This window comes from Saccopteryx bilineata, chromosome 3 (genome assembly GCF_036850765.1).
Source record: "Saccopteryx bilineata isolate mSacBil1 chromosome 3, mSacBil1_pri_phased_curated, whole genome shotgun sequence".
Taxonomy (NCBI): domain Eukaryota; kingdom Metazoa; phylum Chordata; class Mammalia; order Chiroptera; family Emballonuridae; genus Saccopteryx; species Saccopteryx bilineata.
Genome location: NC_089492.1, coordinates 119,705,916 through 119,725,004, shown reverse-complemented (window position 1 = coordinate 119,725,004; position 19,089 = coordinate 119,705,916). Strand labels below are relative to the sequence as shown.

Below are 19,089 nucleotides of genomic sequence, written 5' to 3'. Positions count from 1 at the left end.
AGATTTAATGGTAGGCACACTGGGTGCACGCCCTGGGCCCTGACTTCTGAAGGACCCTGCAAAACCCCAACTTTACACTTTTTTCTAATGACACCAAGTTTGGTTTCGTATGTGCAATTTTAACATTAATAGTACATAATATTTTTTTTATTTATTTAATAATATGATTAACATGTAGTTTTTTCTTTTGTATTTTTCCAAAGTGAGAAGTGGGGGTTGGGGGTGTGGCAGATAGACTCTTGCATGCGCCCAACCAGGATCCAAATGGCATGCCCATCAGGGGGCGATGCTTAGCCCCTATGGGGCATTGCTCCGTTGCAATTGGAGCCATTCTAGCGCCTGAGCTGGAGGCCATGGAGCCATCCTCAGCACCTGGGTCAACTTTGCTCCAATGGAGCCTTGCCTGCGGGAGAGAAAGAGAGAGATAGAGAGAAAGGAAAGGGGGAAGGGTGGAGAAGCAGATAGGTGCTTCCCCTATGTGCTCTGGCTGGGAATCAAACCCGGGACTTCCACATGTTGGGCCAACACTCTACCACTGGGCCAGGGCTGTATTTTTATTTTCCCTATTTCTCTCTTTTTTTTAAGGGGCCCAATATTTTCTTCTGCGCCTAGGGCCTCAACCAACCTTAAAGCCTCTGGGGCCAAGGGCTTTGCGCTTGACATTTGAAGCTCTCCATTGACGTTATTTTGCTTATTTTCCCCAAAACTGTGTGATTTCTGAGTAGTTTAGGACTTTAAAACTTAGTAAAGATATGGATACTGGACCTATTGGTATTCCAGTTAAAAGCGTTCCTGCTTCTTAGAAATAGCCAATGTGGATTACAAAGAAAATTATATTTTACTCTTCATTTCTGTTATCAGGAAAGTTTTGGCAATTTATTTTTGAATTAACTTAAAATGAAAAATAAAATTTCAAGTGCAGTCTTTTGATATGTAAATAAAGGTGTTGACCTTTTGCTTTCAGTCATAAAATTTTATATTTAATTTGCACGATAAAATCTTTTTTGTGTAGCTACTGACAGATAAACTTCAACTTTATCTTTGCCAAAGTTGCCATAAATTCTAATTATTGGTATTTGAATAAACATTACATTGGATAATGTTTTTATTTTCTAGATAGCCTTGAAGTTGTGACTTTTGAGGCTCAATACCAGAAAAAGTATTTATCTGTTTTATCATTTCCATTCCCACCTATCCCACTGAAATATTAGCCCATTTGCATGTCCCAATTCAAATACTTTCTTTTATATAGAAACTTCTCCACATACAGATGTTTTTCTTTCATAAACCTCTGTTGTACTTAGTATTCTTTCATTCATTTCATCTTGTGAAATAACTATATAAAGTGAGAGATCATATTTAATACTTTTTTGTTTTTTCCATATAAATGTACATTGTGCTAGACATACTGAGTAATAGTAGCAGCAGCATTCACAATGGCAGCAATAAGGTAACTGAATAACGGTCCCTTCAATACAGTCCTGAGGTAGGTACTTCATTATATTCATTTTATAGCTGGGGGAACTTAGAAATAGGGAAGTCAAGTACATAAGTTGTCTTGGCTAGTAAGCTGAGAAGTTAGAATATAAGAAATCAGACACTTAGAATCTAGAATCTACACATTAAACTTAATAAATGCAAAATAAATATTTTCTTAATTAACTGATTATTTAAATAAACATTCCAGACCTCACCCATACTCATGAAAAGGGCACAGTTTACACATTCTAATACAGGAAGTATTTTAGTTTAAAAGAAGGTATAACTATAATGTAATAATTCTAAAATGAGCCTCATAAAACTAATGAAAGCATTTCCAAAGAACACAACTTGGGAAATATTTTGAGTAACGGCAGCCTCACTGGAGTCACTCCTAATGTGACAATTCTGAAAGGTAATCCTCAATAATTGAGTTGAAAAACTTGTAGTTTGTTTACTATCTCTTATTCCCTCTTCCCTGCTGATGAGAAACTACGTCCTCTTTCATAGTAATACAGTCCACTAACTCTCTTACTCCCTTACCTGTGTACAGAGGCAGCTAGCTTTTGGTTAAGGCAGTTCCTGGGATTGAAAGATTCTTTGTTTCATCTCTAACTTTTTAAAGCACTTTCGTGTGAGGAAAAGAGTGAATTCAGGCTGACCTGTGGTGGCGCAGTGGATAAAGCGTCGACCTGGAACGCTGAGGTCGCCGGTTCGAAACCCTGGTGTGCCTGGGCTTGCCCAGTCAAGGCACATATGGAAGTTGAAGCTTCCTGCTCCTCCCCTCCCTCTCTCCCTCCTTCTCTAAAATAAATAAATAAAATCTTTTTTAAAAAAATGTTTAAAAAACAAAGAGTGAATTCAGATTAATCCAAAATCTACTATTACAGCTTATTTTCTTTCTACCCTTTTCAATTTAATTTGACTCTCACTTTTCGTTGTGCATCTTGATCTTCTCCTATCCCTGGGACATGCCCTCGTTTTACTCAAACAACTGCACACTCTCCCTCCTATACCTTTGAATAGCTAAATATAGGAGTGCACTGTGGTTGTAAGCTCAGATTCTGGAGCCAGTCGGCTTAGATTCAAAAAGCCTGCCACTACCTGCTGGCTATGTGGCTTGTCTGTGCTTTGTTTTCCTCGTTGTAGCAGTAACGATGATGACGCCACTTCAAAGAGTAGCTATGAGAATTTAAATGAGTTAATACATATCAAATGTATAGAACAATATTTGTCATGAGGTTGGTACTTCGTATTTATCTCTTGTTGTTATCATCATTTAATTGTTGGAATTCTACAGTTTTTTGAAGTTCTGCTAACCTTATTTCACAATTTTCTGTAGCTTCTTAGAAGCTCACTATTGGAGGCAGGCTCGGGCCCTTGTATGCAGCTACATTGCTGCCTCTGCCATTTTAATAATTAGTGCAGTGTGTCTTACTAGTTGTATATACTTATTTCTTTTTTTTTTTTTTAAAGGGTGAGTCTTTTATTTATTTATTTGTTTGTTCATTTTAGAGAGGAGAGGGAGAGACAGAGAGAGACAGAGAGAGAGAGGAGAGACAGAGAGAGAGAAGGGGGAGGAGCTGGAAGCATCAACTCCCATATGTGCCTTGACCAGGCAAGCCCAGGGTTTCGAACCGGCAACCTCAGCATTTCCAGGTCAACGCTTTATCCACTGCGCCACCACAGGTCAGGCTATACTTATTTCTTGATAATTTTAAGTGCATTGAGGTTAAATGTAAAGGTGAAGGTAGACTCAAGGATTTTGTACTATGTCTAAAATTATTTTGGATTATCACCCATTTGAATAGTATGGGAAATATTTTTAGTCTTTCCTAATGTTAAAGAAGCTGAGGCCTTATTTCTCTATCTAAGAGATGTCTTGCCTGACCTGTGATGGTGCAGTGGATAGAGTGTTGATCTGGAAATGCTGGGGTTGCCGGTTCGAAGCCCTGGGCTTGCCTGGTCGGGCGCATGTGGGAGTTGATGCTTCCAGCTCCTCCCCCCTCTCTCTCTCCTATCTTTCTCTCTCTTTCTCTCTCTCTCTCTCTCCTCTCTAAAATGAATAAACAAATTAAATAAAATAAAAATAAAAGATGTCTTAAAATAGTTTTAAGTTTCTTTTCTTATTCAGAAATTTATTGGAAAGAGCAATTCTTTTATGATCTCCATAAAGAAAATATTGATAGTTTTCTGTATGTAGTAAAGTATACTTCATGTAGTATATATAGTAAAGTATACTTAGATTATGATACTGTATATATCAATATTTCCTAGCAAATGCTTGAAAGTTATATAAATTCTTTTTAAATATTTGTAAAATATTGACTTTTTTCTGATTCAGATTGGTCCAGTCCAAATTGATTAGGTTCTACTTGAGTTTTAAAAAAGTATCAATAATATCTATCACTAACCCCTGCTAGTCAAACTGGGAGAAAATACAGGATGTACATTTTTTGTTATTTTTAAAAATGCAGTTGGAGTAGAAAAACAAACCTGAATGCTAATGTGGTTTCACAGAGTTTACTTCTATATAAATGTGTTTCTTATAATAGTTACTAGGTGCCATTTACTTTGCAAATTTTATTTTATTTGGCCTACTTGTATGGTGATAAATCGTAAATATTTGCTTTGTACATTAAAAACATACCCAAAAAAGATTGTCTTTAATAACTACCTAAAAATATGTTTTTATTAAAATGTTTTTAAAAATGCTTAAATACTAAATAATTCTACCTATATTCAGATTCCTAAAAGCCATACATGTCATTGAAAACTAAGATATATATTCTTCTTACCACATTTCTCAATGTGATGACAATAGCAAATCTGGGAAAAGAAGTATACATATATACATATTTCCTTTTTCTAGGGTTTAGTCCTGAATGGCTAACCAAGGGTATATTAAAGTGTTTATTCTGATGAACCATATCAAATATCATTAGTGGCTAATGATTCTGTTATTCTAAGGGGTCTTGGTTTTTTATTGGCAATAGGAGATAATTAATTGGCACATCTTTTTAATTATTTTTTAAACAGGACAGAGATTCCTTCTGCCATCAGATGTCTTTCTGCTTGACTGAACTGCACCTGTGGTCTTTGAAGAATACCTTACACATTGGGGGTAAATGAGCTGTGGATTAATCTCAATATTTTCTAATATAAGTTACATTATAAATAAATACTAACAAAGGTTAGAGCTTAGATTCTTCAGCTAGACTTGCATTATTTTCTTTATAATTAGTGAAAAATTGGCTAATAGAAAATAATTCCTCTTAGTTACTCTGATTAACTTATTTTTTCAGCTTGAGTTAGATTTTCTGTTGTGAAAATTAATTTTATTGGCCTAATATTTGTTTCCTCTTAATATACACATGTTCATTTTTTTTTTACTGGAATTGTTCATAATAACTGATTTATAGTCATAAATATTTATATTTGCAGACTAGCTAATGGTAAAGTTATTTCTATCTGATATTAAAATATTTCAAACATACAACTAAAACATACAATTCTATTCATACTCTTTACCGTTCACCTTTTTTGTTTGTGGAGAGAGTAATATAAGTGTTCTAACAATGTTTATCAATATTATAAGATAAAGTATATATCATTAGGAAACATGTGACTTTAGGACCATGACTAAGAAAATGGTTTACCTTACAAAATATCATTTCTTTATATCACATATATAATTACGGATGAATGTCATTACAATTTCATTTTTTACCTTGCTTAAAATGTTAAGGATAGAATTTCCAGTTAAACAAGGTTATGTAACACACATTGCTTTCTTCCCTGTTTTTCTAAAATGAGAGTAAATGAATTAAGATAAAGAAGGCATAAACCCACAAGGACTAAGAATAGGAGAGAAGACAATTGCAGTTGATTTTTGGAAGATGGGATAGAGGAATTAGCAACACTTAAAATTCTAGTAACAAATGTCTACAGAGGAGAATTCCAGTGTCAACCAATTTGTTTTGTTTTGTTTGTTTTTTAAGAGAGAGGAGGAGAAGATAGTGAGACAGACTCCTGTATGGGCCCCAACCGAGATCCACTCTGTCTGCGGCCTACCCTTGAATCAAAGGAGCTAGCTATCCTCAGTGCCTGGGGCCGATACTTGAGCCAGTCAAGCCCCTGGCTGCTGGAGAAGAGGGAGAGAAAGGGGAGGGGAAGAGAAGCAGATGGTCCCTTTTCCTGTATGCCCTGACCGAGAATCAGACCCAGGACGTCCATATGCCGGGCCAACGCTCTGTCCACTGAGCAAACTGACCAGTGCCCAATTTGTTTTCAAACTAGAAAGATAGAGAAATTTGAGGAGCCAGATACTGTAGAAGATGGGGATGTGGAATGAAGGTGACAGCAAAGGGACTTGAAAGTCTGCTTAAGAAATAATAAGATACCTTCCATACTGTGGAAATATTTAATTAGGGAGGCTTTAAACTGGGCACACTAGCCCCAGTGAAAGAAGACAAAGGAGAGGTGCTGAACTGAAAACAGGGATGACAGGTGAGGTCCCTTAATCCCACTTTGTTCTGAGAATGTCACAGCCAGTCATATATTTTCCAAGAAAAGAGGAGTGTGAGGGAATCCTCTCTGGAATGACTGTGGGGTCCCCGAGAGACGACCTATCCACATTGACATTTGATGGGGTTCTCCAGTGAAACACTGTGGTTCCTGGCTGGTCAGTGGAGCCCACCAGTTGGCAAGCCTTATTCATGTATACAGAGCTTCTAATCAGCTTTTTAGTGACTCATTTTTAAGTATGAACTGCAAGAAACAGTATACAGAAGCTTCATAAAACACTGGAAATTTATACTAGTATCTTGGAAATTAAAAATATGTAGCAGAAAAGAATTTAAAACTTAAAAGAATATAATAAAGTCTCTCAGAAAATAGAAAAACTCACTTTCATTCTTTTTTATTTCACTACTAGTGGAAGTGGTAGACCTGATGCCGCATCGCCCTCAAATACATTAGTGTGTATTTCCTATAGAAGGAATTTCGTCCCTCATCACTACTCTATAACTATCAAAACAGGAAATTAACAATGATAGTAGTACTACCATCTAATACTCAGTTTCACTAGTTGTTCCACCAGTGTCCTTTTTAAGCAGAGACTCTTTTCCAAAATCACATGTTGTATTTAGTCATCATGTCTCTGTAGTCTCTTTCATTCTGGAACAAATCTTTCATCCTTTTAATTTTTTTTTTAACTTTTGTAACCTTAACACTTGGAAGACTTTGCACCAGTTATTTTGTAGGGTATCCCTAAATTTGGATTGTAGGATGTCCCTAAATTTGGATATGTTTGAAGTTTCCTCACAATTAGGCTCAGACTATACATGTTTGGTGGGAATATCCTAGAAGTGATACTGTGTTCATCATTGGGTGGTGCACAATTTCAATTTGTGCCTTTACTGAAGTTACAAAAGTTAACATCAGGAAGACAAACAATTCAATTAAAAAATGGCCAACAGCTCTGAATAGACACTTCTTCAAAGAGGACATACAGATAGTGAATAGACACATGAAACGATACTAATCAAAAAAATTCAAATTAAAACCACAACAAATATCACCTCATACCTGGCAGAATGGTTATCATCAACAAATCAACAAGCAAGTGCGAGGATGTGGAGAAAAGGAAACCCTCCTGCACTGTTGGTAGGAATGTGGACTCGTGCAGCCACTGTGGAAAACAGTATGGAGTTTCCTCAAAATATTAAAAAAATGGATCTGCCTCTTAACCCAGTAACCCCATTCCTGGGAATATGTCCTAAGAATCCTGAAACACTAATGTGAAAAAAGAATATATGTACCTGCATGTTCATTGAATTGTTATTTACAATAAACAAGATCTGGAGAGAGCCCAGGTGCCCCTCAGTGAATGAATATATGAAAAGCTGGTACATTTACATGGCTATAAGAAAGAGAAGGAAATCTTACCTTTTGCAATAGCATGGCTGGACCTGGTGATTATTATGCTTAGTGAAGTAAACCAGTCAGAGAAAGACAAATAACATCTCATTTACATGTGGGAATCTAATGAACAGAGTAAACTGATGAACAAAATACAGAGTCATGGACATATAGAAATGATGGGCAGCCGTCAGAAGGGTGGGAGTGAGGGGACTGGTTGAAAGAAGGTGAAGCGATTAGCCAAAAACATATATACATAACACACAGACACAGGCAACAGGGTGGCACTAGCCAGAAGGAAAGGGGGGCAGGTGAAAGTGGGCAAAGAAGGGAAAATAGGGAAGGAAAGATTTTGCTTGGGGCAGAGGGTATATGATATGGGGTGTAGATGTTGTTTTATTGAGTTGTACATTTAACCTGTTTGGTTTTGCAAACCAATGTCATCCCAGTAGAATCAAATAAAAAAGTGCCTTTACTGATGATGTTTGTGATCACTTGATTAAGGTGGTGTCTGCTAGGCTTCTCCACTGCAGTTATCTTCTCCTTTGGAATTACTTAGTATTTTGTAGGGAGGTACCTTTTAATTATGTAAATATTTTCTTTCTCATTAAACACTAAATATATTTATTTTATCCCTATGGACTCAGAGTAACTATTTTATTAAGTGGTTTTCATCCATTACAATACTATCATTATTTATTTTGTTTAAATTTGTTCCTGATGTGGGCAGACCCTTTTACTAGCTGACTGCTGTGTCTTTGTAGCATATCTCTATCAATATTTGAGCATTTCCATTCTTCTGGCACAGCAGATCTTCCAGGTTCTTGTTATACTTTCCCTCCCAGCCCTCGAATCAGCCACTTCTCTAAGGAGTTTGGTTGCTTATAAAGGAAGGATGGTATCCAGAAGCCAAGGTGTGCTTATGTGTGCTCATTGCTGTTGGAGTATCTTTGCTCCCAGCCCCTCTCAGTGTGCAGAGCTTAAAGAATGTGTGTGTGTGTGTGTGTGTTTACAGTGTGAGGCAAAAGTAAGTTTATAGTCATGAGTACATGAAAGTTTATTCTTGTATTATTATTTATTTATTGTATTATTTTACATACAAATAACTGTAAACCGACTTTTGCTCCATCCTGTATGTATGTATGTATGTATGTGTGTATGTATGTATGTATGTGTTTTTATGTACGCATACATTCATTTTACATCCACAGTTATTTCTGTATCTATTTCTATGGATTGAAAACCGTAAATTCACATTGGTACCTCCAATTCTAATCTAAACAGTATTCATTCTAATTTTCTTCCTTTTAATATATGTACTCTTTGCAGACAGAGAGGGAGCTAGGGCTCCCATATCTTTTATTTATTTCCTTATTTAATCAGTTATGCTGTATACAATCAGTCTCTCATCTCTGTGGCTACTTTCTCCCCTCAGTGGATGCCCTCACCACACATAGGTGCTGACACACATGCTAGGCTGCCCCTATATGTGTATGTCCTTCTCACTTTGTTCTGTGTTGAGCACCCCACACTGGGCCACTGCTCTGTGTGAATATCTTTCTCGCTTAGCTAGGGTTCTGATATACCGTATCAGGCTGACTCCCTGCATGCACACCTTCTTCATCCGGCATAGGCTGTGACACCAATGCAGGGTGAGTCTCCTTATGTGGACACCCTCCTTGTCCTGCTTGGGTTTTGACAATCACGCTCCAGGCCAGATTCAGAAGATCAGGCTGGTGCACAGAATTCAGGGCCCCTTATGTTCTGTATAGTGCTAGTATAGAGTTGTAAATATTTGGGTGCATGGAATGATGGAATATTATTGAATATAATAGAGGATATTGCCAGTGTACCTGTGGTCCTTAGATAAAAAAAAAAATCTTTTTTATTAAAGCATAACATATGTATTGAAAAATGTAAAAATATGTCAAAAGTGAACACAATGATAAAATTATCACCCAGGTCAAGAAATAAAATATTATCAGTACTTTAGGATCCCTATTTGTGACCTTTCCTAATCACTCCTTATTAGGTGTTTTCAGTCTAATAGAAATAAATTGCATTCTTTAAAACTATATTGACAATTAATAGCATAATGAATAGAGATTCAGTAGGTATGCATGATTTACTATTTTGAAAATTATATTTGAAAAGTTAATTATAACTAATACATTTTTTTGAAGTGTCATCATTCAGTTTGAGAAAGTTTGGAGCAGTGAGTCACTAGGGGGCAGCCTTACTGCTTCCACTTCTTTAGAAACAGTTATATCCTTTTGTTAGTAACTAGAATTATTTTGCATGGAGGAAATAAATGTTACTTCAAAGAAAAGTATTTTACTATTCACAGATAGGAAGAAAACGGACACAGTTATTTTGTTCTCCTGTAATTAAATTGCAAGAACAGGTTCCTTGATTAAATCACTTGTAGCATCTAGGAAGCATAGCTTCGCTTCTTTTGTAGCCCTGGCAGCACCCGACTTTGAATGGGCTTGGAAGGATTTTTTTTGAGTCTAAACAGCTTCAGATAATTTACCCATACCTTACTCTAATCCTCTCTTTCTTTCCGACAGATTCCCCACCAAACACCCTACCAGACTTGAGTTAAATAGGAGAAAAGAAAGCTCAGCTCAGAATCCAACAGTTAGGGCATTTTCTTCCATCCACTGATTTCATTTGGCATTGCTTAGTGGCAGTTCGCTTTTGGTAGCATCTTGTGAAAAGTATCAGAGGAAGTGTGAAAGAGAAAAGGTGGTCCTCCTCGATTTCAGTTCTTTACTGCTCCTTTCTCTGTGCCATTCTAGTTTGTGTAAGTCTTTTCTAACTAGATTAGTAAACTTTCCAGTATCCCTATAATACATGAGCCCATGTTGAGATACTTTTAAACTATTTTATTTCTAGTAACATAAAGAGACTGTTTTTGTCTTCCTCCCTGCCTGTACTCCCACCCTGTCATATAATCTGTTTTGGTTTCTTATTCTCCAGAACTTTTCACCATAATCTAATGTTATTTCTTCCTTTCTATAGATAGAGATATTGGGATATACCAGTATTATGACAAGAAAGATCAACCAGGTAAAGTACCTGTTCTAATCAACTAATTTTTATAAAGTAAATATTCTAAATTGTATAATACTGACCATTAAGAACTGCTTTTATGAGCTTTAGCTCAATTCTGAAATTAAGAAAAGTCATTTCAGTTCTTTGGAAGGATGCTGAGGTCGATATCTATTCTATGTAAAATAAAGCAATATTGAGAAAATGCTGTAGTAAAATATGAAAATTTTTATTTTACTGCTGATAAGGCTGATAAGTGGACAGTCTATTCACATTTATTTATCAATGTCCCAGTAGAGGGCATTGTTAATGCATGGGTTCCACTGTGCTGGCCTGCCGAACCTTACCTAGTATCTGAAATAGGCATTTCTGAGTGAATGATCAATTTTCTTTATCTGATTAATCCTGTTAATCCCAGAAGTTTTTGATGGGCCAAAAGGTCTTTCTAGGTAGAGTTGCTTCCTGTTTTGGTCTCTGTTGAAGTGGGGCTTGTGTGAGCATCTTGTGTGCTTAGCTTGGTGGTTAATAGGCTGACTTCATGGTTCTGATGACAGACTGAAACAGCTTCTGTTCTGAGCTCGTTTGCAGTTCCCTTCCATATCTGATGAGATTGCAAGCTCAGGATATTGGCCCACCTGTTGTGCTACATAAGCCTTTCACTGCAAATTTAGGAAATACCTCTATGAAATGAAAACATCCAAATTATGGCATTTTTAAACTGCCTTTTAAAAAGTTTAGCATAATTTATCAATCTCAACAATGTATGTAATATATTATATATGTGTGTATAAAAGTACAAAGTATTATAATAAAAATAATAATTTCTACTTTTTTTTCTTCTTTCCAATTCTTTCACAATATCAGCAGCAGAGTATGGTTACTTAGAAGAAAAGCAGAAGCTGGCAGAATGTAAGCTTACTTTATATATTTTATGGAATTATTATAAAACTGGAATTTTAATATACCTGAAGATGCAGTTTAAAAAGTATTTTAAGCTTTCTGCACAAATAGGAAACATTAATCCTTCTAAATTACTTGTAATTATAAATTCCCATTGTTTAGTTATATAAACATATGAGTAAAAATTGTATTTGTTTGGCATTTCTAATTTAGATTGTTGAAATCTCTATCCAGCTTTTATATGCTTATGTAAACATAAACTTTCTTAATGTGTATATTATTTCATATCTTTAAAATAAGTGTCACATGCTTAAATTCTGATGTTTTATTTTTTGTCCTATGCCTAAGTCATTGTTTTACCCATTTTAAGAAAATAAGATTTTAATGATCAGTATTAGCATTTTATTGTTGCTAGTCTTCTGTTTTAAAATATATATATGTTAATGTAGTATCATTACAATGTAATGTGGTTTTAATGGCTTATATATAATTTACATTTTGTTTGGAATATAGGTAAAGCTGAAAATCCTACTTGTTTTTTTGTTTTAAATGGCCAAGCTAACATTTAATTTTTAGAAATATTAGTAGTTGTAACATAGGTTTTAAAATTTGCATGCATGCTGTATACATCATTAATTATGCTTATAAAATTAATTTGCTGAAATAAGATACACAGCAATTTTACTATAAAATTTTAATGTCTGTACTATATATGTATACACACACAAAGGACACATGCACACATACATATAGAACTCTTATTTAAAATTAGAATTCAAAGATTAATTAACTTTTATGATGAAATAGATATCATTATAATCAATCTAACATTTTATTAATTTTTTAAAGAAAACTTTTTAGTTTGACTTAGGGTAACATTGATACTCTACTAAATAATTTTATCTTTCAATTAAATGCATTTAAAACAAGAAAGATCAACTAGGTAAAGTATCTGTTCTACTCAACTAATTTGTTATTATTGAATTGTGGTGTTAATGAATTGTATGGGTTTTAAAGAGGATTATTTTTCATGAAAAGGAGCACTGTTAGTGCCTAATTTGTTAAAACTTGGATTTTCCTCAATTGTCTCTTTAGTCTTAATATATGTGATACTTGGATGCTTAATTTTTCTGTGTACCATTTTTTTGTATTTTCTTTTCTTACTATATTCATTTACTCATTAGGAATTAGGAATTTCAGGTCTGAAAAAGCTACTTGTAGAATTTGAAAATTTTTTTGATTGAACATTTAATTATTTATATGAAAATGTTGTTTTTATTAAAGAGTAGGTCATTTACCTTTAGGTACTAGGTTGGTTCACAGGCCTAGGAAACTTTCCCAGGGGTTCTCTGAGCCCTGTTGGTTGTCATCATAAAATTATGATTAGGGAGATTGTTTTGTGGTAAAAATTCTGTTCCTATGACAAAGCCTTTCAGAAGGCTGTCATTTGATGATGGAAATGAAGCCCACTTCCTCTCAATTAGGGAGGTGTTTTATTTAAATCTTCCGTAGGCACACTGCTAAATAGAGTTTCCTTTTTAAGTCATGTTTAACTAACTGTAGTACGTGTTTTATTTGCCAGCACGAGATTATCCGTGGACTCTCAAAAACAGACGCCCAGAAAAACTTCGAGACTCACTCAAGGAGTTAGAGGTATCTTTCCAAAAGTTTCAAAAATGGCAACAAACAAATCTGTTTTAAAACATCTTTCAACAGCTTTAATTTTCATAAAGGATCAACTCTCCTGGTGATGATAGCTTTGCTTTTGTCCAGTGAGGAGTTTCAAAACAGTTGCATCTTTGTGTGGCATGCTGCCTTTTTTTTTTTTTTTTTTTTGCTTGAAAATCAGAAGCACTTTAACTGATAACCACAACCTGTATAGCTAACTGCACTCTCTCTTTTTCTGTTTCCTTCAGGAACTGATGCAAAACAGTCAGTGTGTGCTGAACAAATGGAAGAACAAATATGTTTGTCAGGTAAAATGGTTTGACGTGCTTTTGCAGTGTTTAACCAATGGAGCTGAAAACTATGCAGTAATTGGTATTCTTGTGTTATGATAGGTAATGGACAAAAACCTTTTAGGAGTGGATATTTCATAGTTTGAATTCTAGTCGTTCTAGAACTAACATTAGACAGATTGACACAGGCCACCAGGCTACCTCATTAATCAGTATAGTTGTACTGACACACTGTAAGCACTAATAAAAATCTTTTCAGATGTATTTTTTTGTTTGGAATTTTCTGAATGTTGTATTAGATATTTACTAGCATAGATTTAATCATATTTTTTAATGAAGATAAAACCATAGGGCAAAAGTTTTTTTGGCATAACACTCTAGTAAACATTTGGCAATGCCATACTTAAGGAAATCAACAAACTAGAGTTAGACCTAATATAATAAAGCGTTTGCTCCTACTTTTTTAAGTTCCTAAGGCTGTGCTATTTAATATGGTAGCCCTTGTCACCTGTGGCTATTTAAATATAAACTTAAATTAATTAAAATTAAATAAAATTAAATTTTTATTTCCTCAGTTGTACTACCCACATTTCAAGTGTTCAGTAGCCAAATGCTAGTCATATGGACAATATCAATACAGAACATTTCCATCACAAACATTTCTATTGGACAGCACTGTTAGGGCCTAGAGGAGGAGTCACTTGTTGAATGCGGCTAGATTCAGGACATAATCAAAATAGTTAGTGTCCATTGATCACAAAATAATGGACATATGCCGCAGCTTTGCTGACAGGCTTAAAAAATACTATTTGCCTAGAAAAGTTTAACTTTCTTGTGATAAAAAGAACCATTAGTCATATTCTACTCAAATGTATAATTGAAATTACACCAGTCCTACTAATAATTATAACTGTTTTATGGAATTGAATAACTTGTATTAACTTAAATTCTTACTTGTTTACAAAGTGACTTCAGTCCACTGTTATTTGAAGCTTAGGCTAATGGCTGTATCCATAAATCTACAACATTGAATTTGTAGTAATTAGGAACATAAGTTACTAATTGGATATAGACTATGATTTTAGTGGACTCTAGTTTTTCCTCATCTACCTTTACTCATGAAGGTAACTATTTAGTTTCCTCCTCAACTGTCACTAAATTACTACTTTTTAAAACACTGTTTATAGGCTGAATTACTATTTTTAGAACTATAATAGTTCTTAAATTCAACTTAGGATATTATTCAAAACCATGAGTTATTTAAAAATTCTTAATATTTCCTTAAAAATTTTAATCAGACTTTAAAACTTAGATACAAAATATGCTTCAGAAAGTTTTAAAGTTAGTACAACTCAAATTGTACTTCTCAGTGCCATTACTCACCTTAAAAGCAGGCACAAAATTATTTGACTGGAGGGCATGCCTACCACCTATATAGTATGAGGTGTGTCTTCTAGCCTCCACCCTTACCATCGCACAGGGTAAGTTGGAACATGTCAGGTATCTTAAAATATGCAATAGAGCATCCTAATAGGCAGTCCTTTTAAAGTAGACTTTATTTGCATTTTAATTTAATAAGCAAGTTTATATGTCTATATGAATGGGGGAGCATGGAAAGAGTTGTCCCTCACTAGTGAATTAATTCAACTTAGAAAAGGAATTTAAATGATGAAATATATACCAAATTACTTTTGTAATTTACAGTGACCTGACAATACTATTTTCTTAGGCTATTGTACCAGTGTGTCTGCTTTTAATTTCCAGGGGAACTTATCTTTTTTTTATGTTCTGACATTTTGTGCTTTATTTCTACGACTGATATTCCTAAAATATATTTTTTACTACCGGCACATTTTTGTTATGATATATCTTAACAAGATAACTTGACCTTCACCCTGCCCATAGGTCTGGGTTAGTCCCCGCATCAGTAGGGCCTTTGAGAGACCTCTTAACAGAATCGATCCACTGCCCCAGTTTCTAGAGAGGACTGTTAGCTGGGTCTTGTAAAATATGGGTATGTGTCTTTTCCTAAAGATCTGTATTATCACAGTCAATTAACAATTTGGTGCACAAGCTAAATGTTTAGAAGTATCCCCTTAACCCTTTTTTCGTTGCAAAATAAGTTAACCACCTCCACAAGCTCTCTTAGGCTCCCTCTTTTGTGCATCACCCACTATGGTGGCTCTAAAGATAATGTGTGCCTAAATTTCTATTAGTAATTATCCCTCTAGATTTAGCCCTAAAATGATAGCACTTGATCACAATGTAATGTTCTATAACTCAGAAAAGGAATGCAAAAAGTTCCTTAGTATTTGGTGCTTAGCTGAACTCTCAGTCTTTGTGGCCCCTCCTCAACTAACATAACATAAATCTTTTATCATTCTCACCCTTCCATTGCAAATTTAGGATTTGTGCAGTTTATATTATTGTCTTCTTTTTAAGGGATCCTTATTACTCTAAAAAGTCAAATTGTTTAGACATCAGCAAAGCAATTGGAACAACATAAAAGATTTCATAAAATGTAATCTGAGCTTGGATTTTGAGATTTTATAATGAGATTTTATAGGTTGTCATCATTATCAGAACTTAATTCATGTTGTTGGTCCAATGACCTATAAATAAACTATATCACTTTAACAAGGATTTTCTCCACTTATAAATTCAGAATAGTTTATAAATCAAGACTTACCTATACATATATCCTGAATGAAAATTGTCTTTTGAAGTTGATTTTCCAGACTATGCCTATTCCTAGTTTAAAATATATGAAAAGTATGAGATGTAATTTAGGGTTTAGTTTTACTAGCTATCAAATATATTTCTCAATTTTTAGTTTTCTAAAATGATTTTGTTGTGATAAAGTATTGAATAATTTCCTGCTTTGAGTTTCTTAAACCATTTAACAAAGTATTGTTAGGGAATAATAGTTTCAACATTAAGACACTATTCATACCATTATGGTGCAGTTTTTAAAATTCTTAGATTATTGTGCTTTAAGTCACATTCATATTTGCTGATTATTGCATAATTAGTTAAGAGCAGTCTTACTATTAAGATAGATATAACTTTACATTTATTTTATTTTTTTATTTATTCATTTTAGAGAGGAGAGGGAGAGACAGAGAGAGAGAGAGAGAGAGGAAAGACAGAGAGAGAGAAGTGGGGGAGGAGCTGGAAGCATCAACTCCCATATGTGCCTTGACCAGGCAAGCTCAAGGTTTCAAACTGGCAACCTCAGCATTTCCAGGTTGACGCTTTATCCGCTGCACCACCACAGGTCAGGCAACTTTACATTTATTGATTTTAGATTAAATTATTTGAATTATATACGTAGCTTTAACTATAAAAGTATGTAACATCATTAGTTGTACCCTGATTTTTTTCTATAACAGTTTCACATTTCTAGGTACAATTTTAAAATGCCAAGAAAAGATGATTTCCTTTTTTTAATTCTTGTAATAAATTACTTGAAAGGCTATGGAATAATACAAATTATTTTCCAAACCTATTACAGATAAATTGTGACCTTACAAAACACATTTTATTAGAACTTTCTCGATTGTAGAATGGGCAGCATTACCTGATCCTTTCTTTCATCAAATTGTGCGAAAATCAATTTGTTTTTCTCATAAAATAATAATTGACCAATGTCATTTTAAAGCGATAACTACTAGTAATTGTTTATTACTTATGCAAAAGTGATCACATGGTCTTTACTGACTGCCACCATTGCGGGAGGCTCTAAGGAAGTATAAGGGTTGAGCTGAGTCCCCAGCATATTTACTTCTTTTTTCAGCATATCCATTTTAGCACAGGGAATCTTGAGGACACTAATTGAGTACTAAGTTGTATGACACTTAGTAAGAATATAGTAAGAATGTAGCATAGAGATTAGCCTGGTAGTGGGATGTGGGGTAAAACATGAAAACCAGAAATAGTTTGTATAAAGAACAGATGATATAGGATAAATATTTTCTGGAAACACCAAAGAAGAGGGTTACTGGACTTGAAGATGATAAGTACAATACAAGTAGAAGTGAGATGGTTACATTAAAAATAAGGGGATTAGGTGAGAGTCTGTATCTGGAATGGTGAGTTCTTCCCTAACTCCTTCCTGCCTCTAGCAGCTAGGTTTATGTCTCTATATATCTTGTTTAGAGGATACTTCTCTGAAAAAATAGATTATTCCCTCCAGAGCAAAGCCTATAGCTACTGATGTATTGGGTAGTTCCCTTTGAAGAGGTAGATGTGCCAATTAGTTTCCTCACAGTGAAGCCCGAGTTCACAGGCCTGCTGCTGCACACCAATCTGTCAGTCAGTTTTTCAGAGATTCACTCTTAAATATAACCAGGGAACCAGAGATATGATGCTTTTGAGGAAATTCTCCTCTGTAAATCTCAGACCTACGAGTCTGAGGCTAAAACAAACAGAAAAGAAAAAGAATCAGGGACAATGCAGTAAACAGAACTTAAATTCAGGGAATTAAAATAGATCCCTAGAGAGAAAGGAAGAGAAAAGAGTAGCTGTCGCTTCCTTGGATCAAGAAGGAATGCTATTTAAAAAAAAAGAAATATATCAAGGAAAAAGAAAGAAGCCCTTGAGAATTGTGAATATGACAGCATAAACAGAAAAATAAACAGAAGAATTGAACTGAGAAGATGGTGGAATGATGCCCTCAAAATTCTGAAGGGGTCCTGGCCAGTTAGCTCAAGTCAGTTAGAGAGTTGTCCTGAAACACCAAGGTAGTGGGCCCATATGATGATAAATTGAATGCACAACTAAATGGAACAACAAATGAATGCTTTTCTATCTCTCTCCTTCTCCCTCCCTCTCTCCCTCCCTCCCTCCCTCCCTCCCTCTCTCCTCCCATACCCTTCTATTCTGTCTCTCTGAACTCAATCAATCAATAATAATAATAAATTCTAAAGGGAAGTGATTTTTTAGCTTAGAATTTTATATGTAGGTTCTAATCTGTTATTCAAACAAGAACATTTTCAGACTTGTTTGCTTTGAAAAAAATTTACCTGCCCCTGCACTTTTCTCAGGAAGTTATTGGAAGATGGTACTGCCCTGAAGCAAGGAGTAAATACAGATTTTAGGATCTAGGAAATACAGAGGACTTTAAATAGGAAAGAAGTGAAGAGAAATCTTAGAATGATAACTGTACCTTAGGTCTGAAATACAACTAGCCCAAATTGGGGCAAGGGACAGATGGGTCTAATAGGGAGGTTGGAAGGAGGAAAGACAAGGAGTTGATAGATCATATATCTGATCTGATATAGGAGAATTAATGATAATAATTACTATTATTAACTATAAATCACAATCACCAATTATAATTAGTAAAGAGATAAAATATACTGTATTTTTCCATGTATAAGACTCACCTTGAAGAGGAGTCTTTAACCAGGGACATGGAAGAAGCCACATTGAGACTGGTAGGAAATGTGGAGAGGGCTGCCCTGCTTCCTGGAGCAAACAGCAGCCTGGAGAGAGTCGCATGGTGGGAAGAGAGTTTATGGAGAGAGGGGGGGTCCTGAGCTCCAGGAACAAAGCCCCAGCCTGCAGCCTCAGAGCCTAGAAGAGACGTATGGACAGTATTTAGCTGGAAACAAGTCAGGATACTGTTTGTGAGAAAGAGACTGATTTCTCAGACCCAGGATTCTTTTCAAAGGGACCACGCAGAAAACCTCTCTCAAAACCACCCACCTGGGGCTTCAGGGGACGGGAGAAAGGAGAGGACCAGAGCAGTGGGAAGAAAGTGTAATCTAGGAGG

The 19,089-nt window shown here is 35.0% G+C and overlaps 1 protein-coding gene across 3 annotated transcripts in view; it reads left to right on the top strand.

The window, feature by feature from the left end:
* WDPCP (WD repeat containing planar cell polarity effector) overlaps nucleotides 1-19,089 on the top strand; it is a 444,357-nt gene that overhangs the window by 114,911 nt on the left and 310,357 nt on the right. For 2 of the 3 annotated variants that reach the window (XM_066267229.1, XM_066267227.1), the window contains exons 2-6: nucleotides 4,519-4,603; nucleotides 10,426-10,473; nucleotides 11,320-11,364; nucleotides 12,938-13,008; nucleotides 13,272-13,331. In XM_066267229.1, coding sequence (XP_066123326.1) covers nucleotides 4,543-4,603; nucleotides 10,426-10,473; nucleotides 11,320-11,364; nucleotides 12,938-13,008; nucleotides 13,272-13,331 — 285 coding nt within the window. In that variant the 5' untranslated portion in view covers nucleotides 4,519-4,542. The remainder of the gene's footprint in view (nucleotides 1-4,518; nucleotides 4,604-10,425; nucleotides 10,474-11,319; nucleotides 11,365-12,937; nucleotides 13,009-13,271; nucleotides 13,332-19,089) is intronic. The other variant, XM_066267228.1, reaches the window with a different exon arrangement.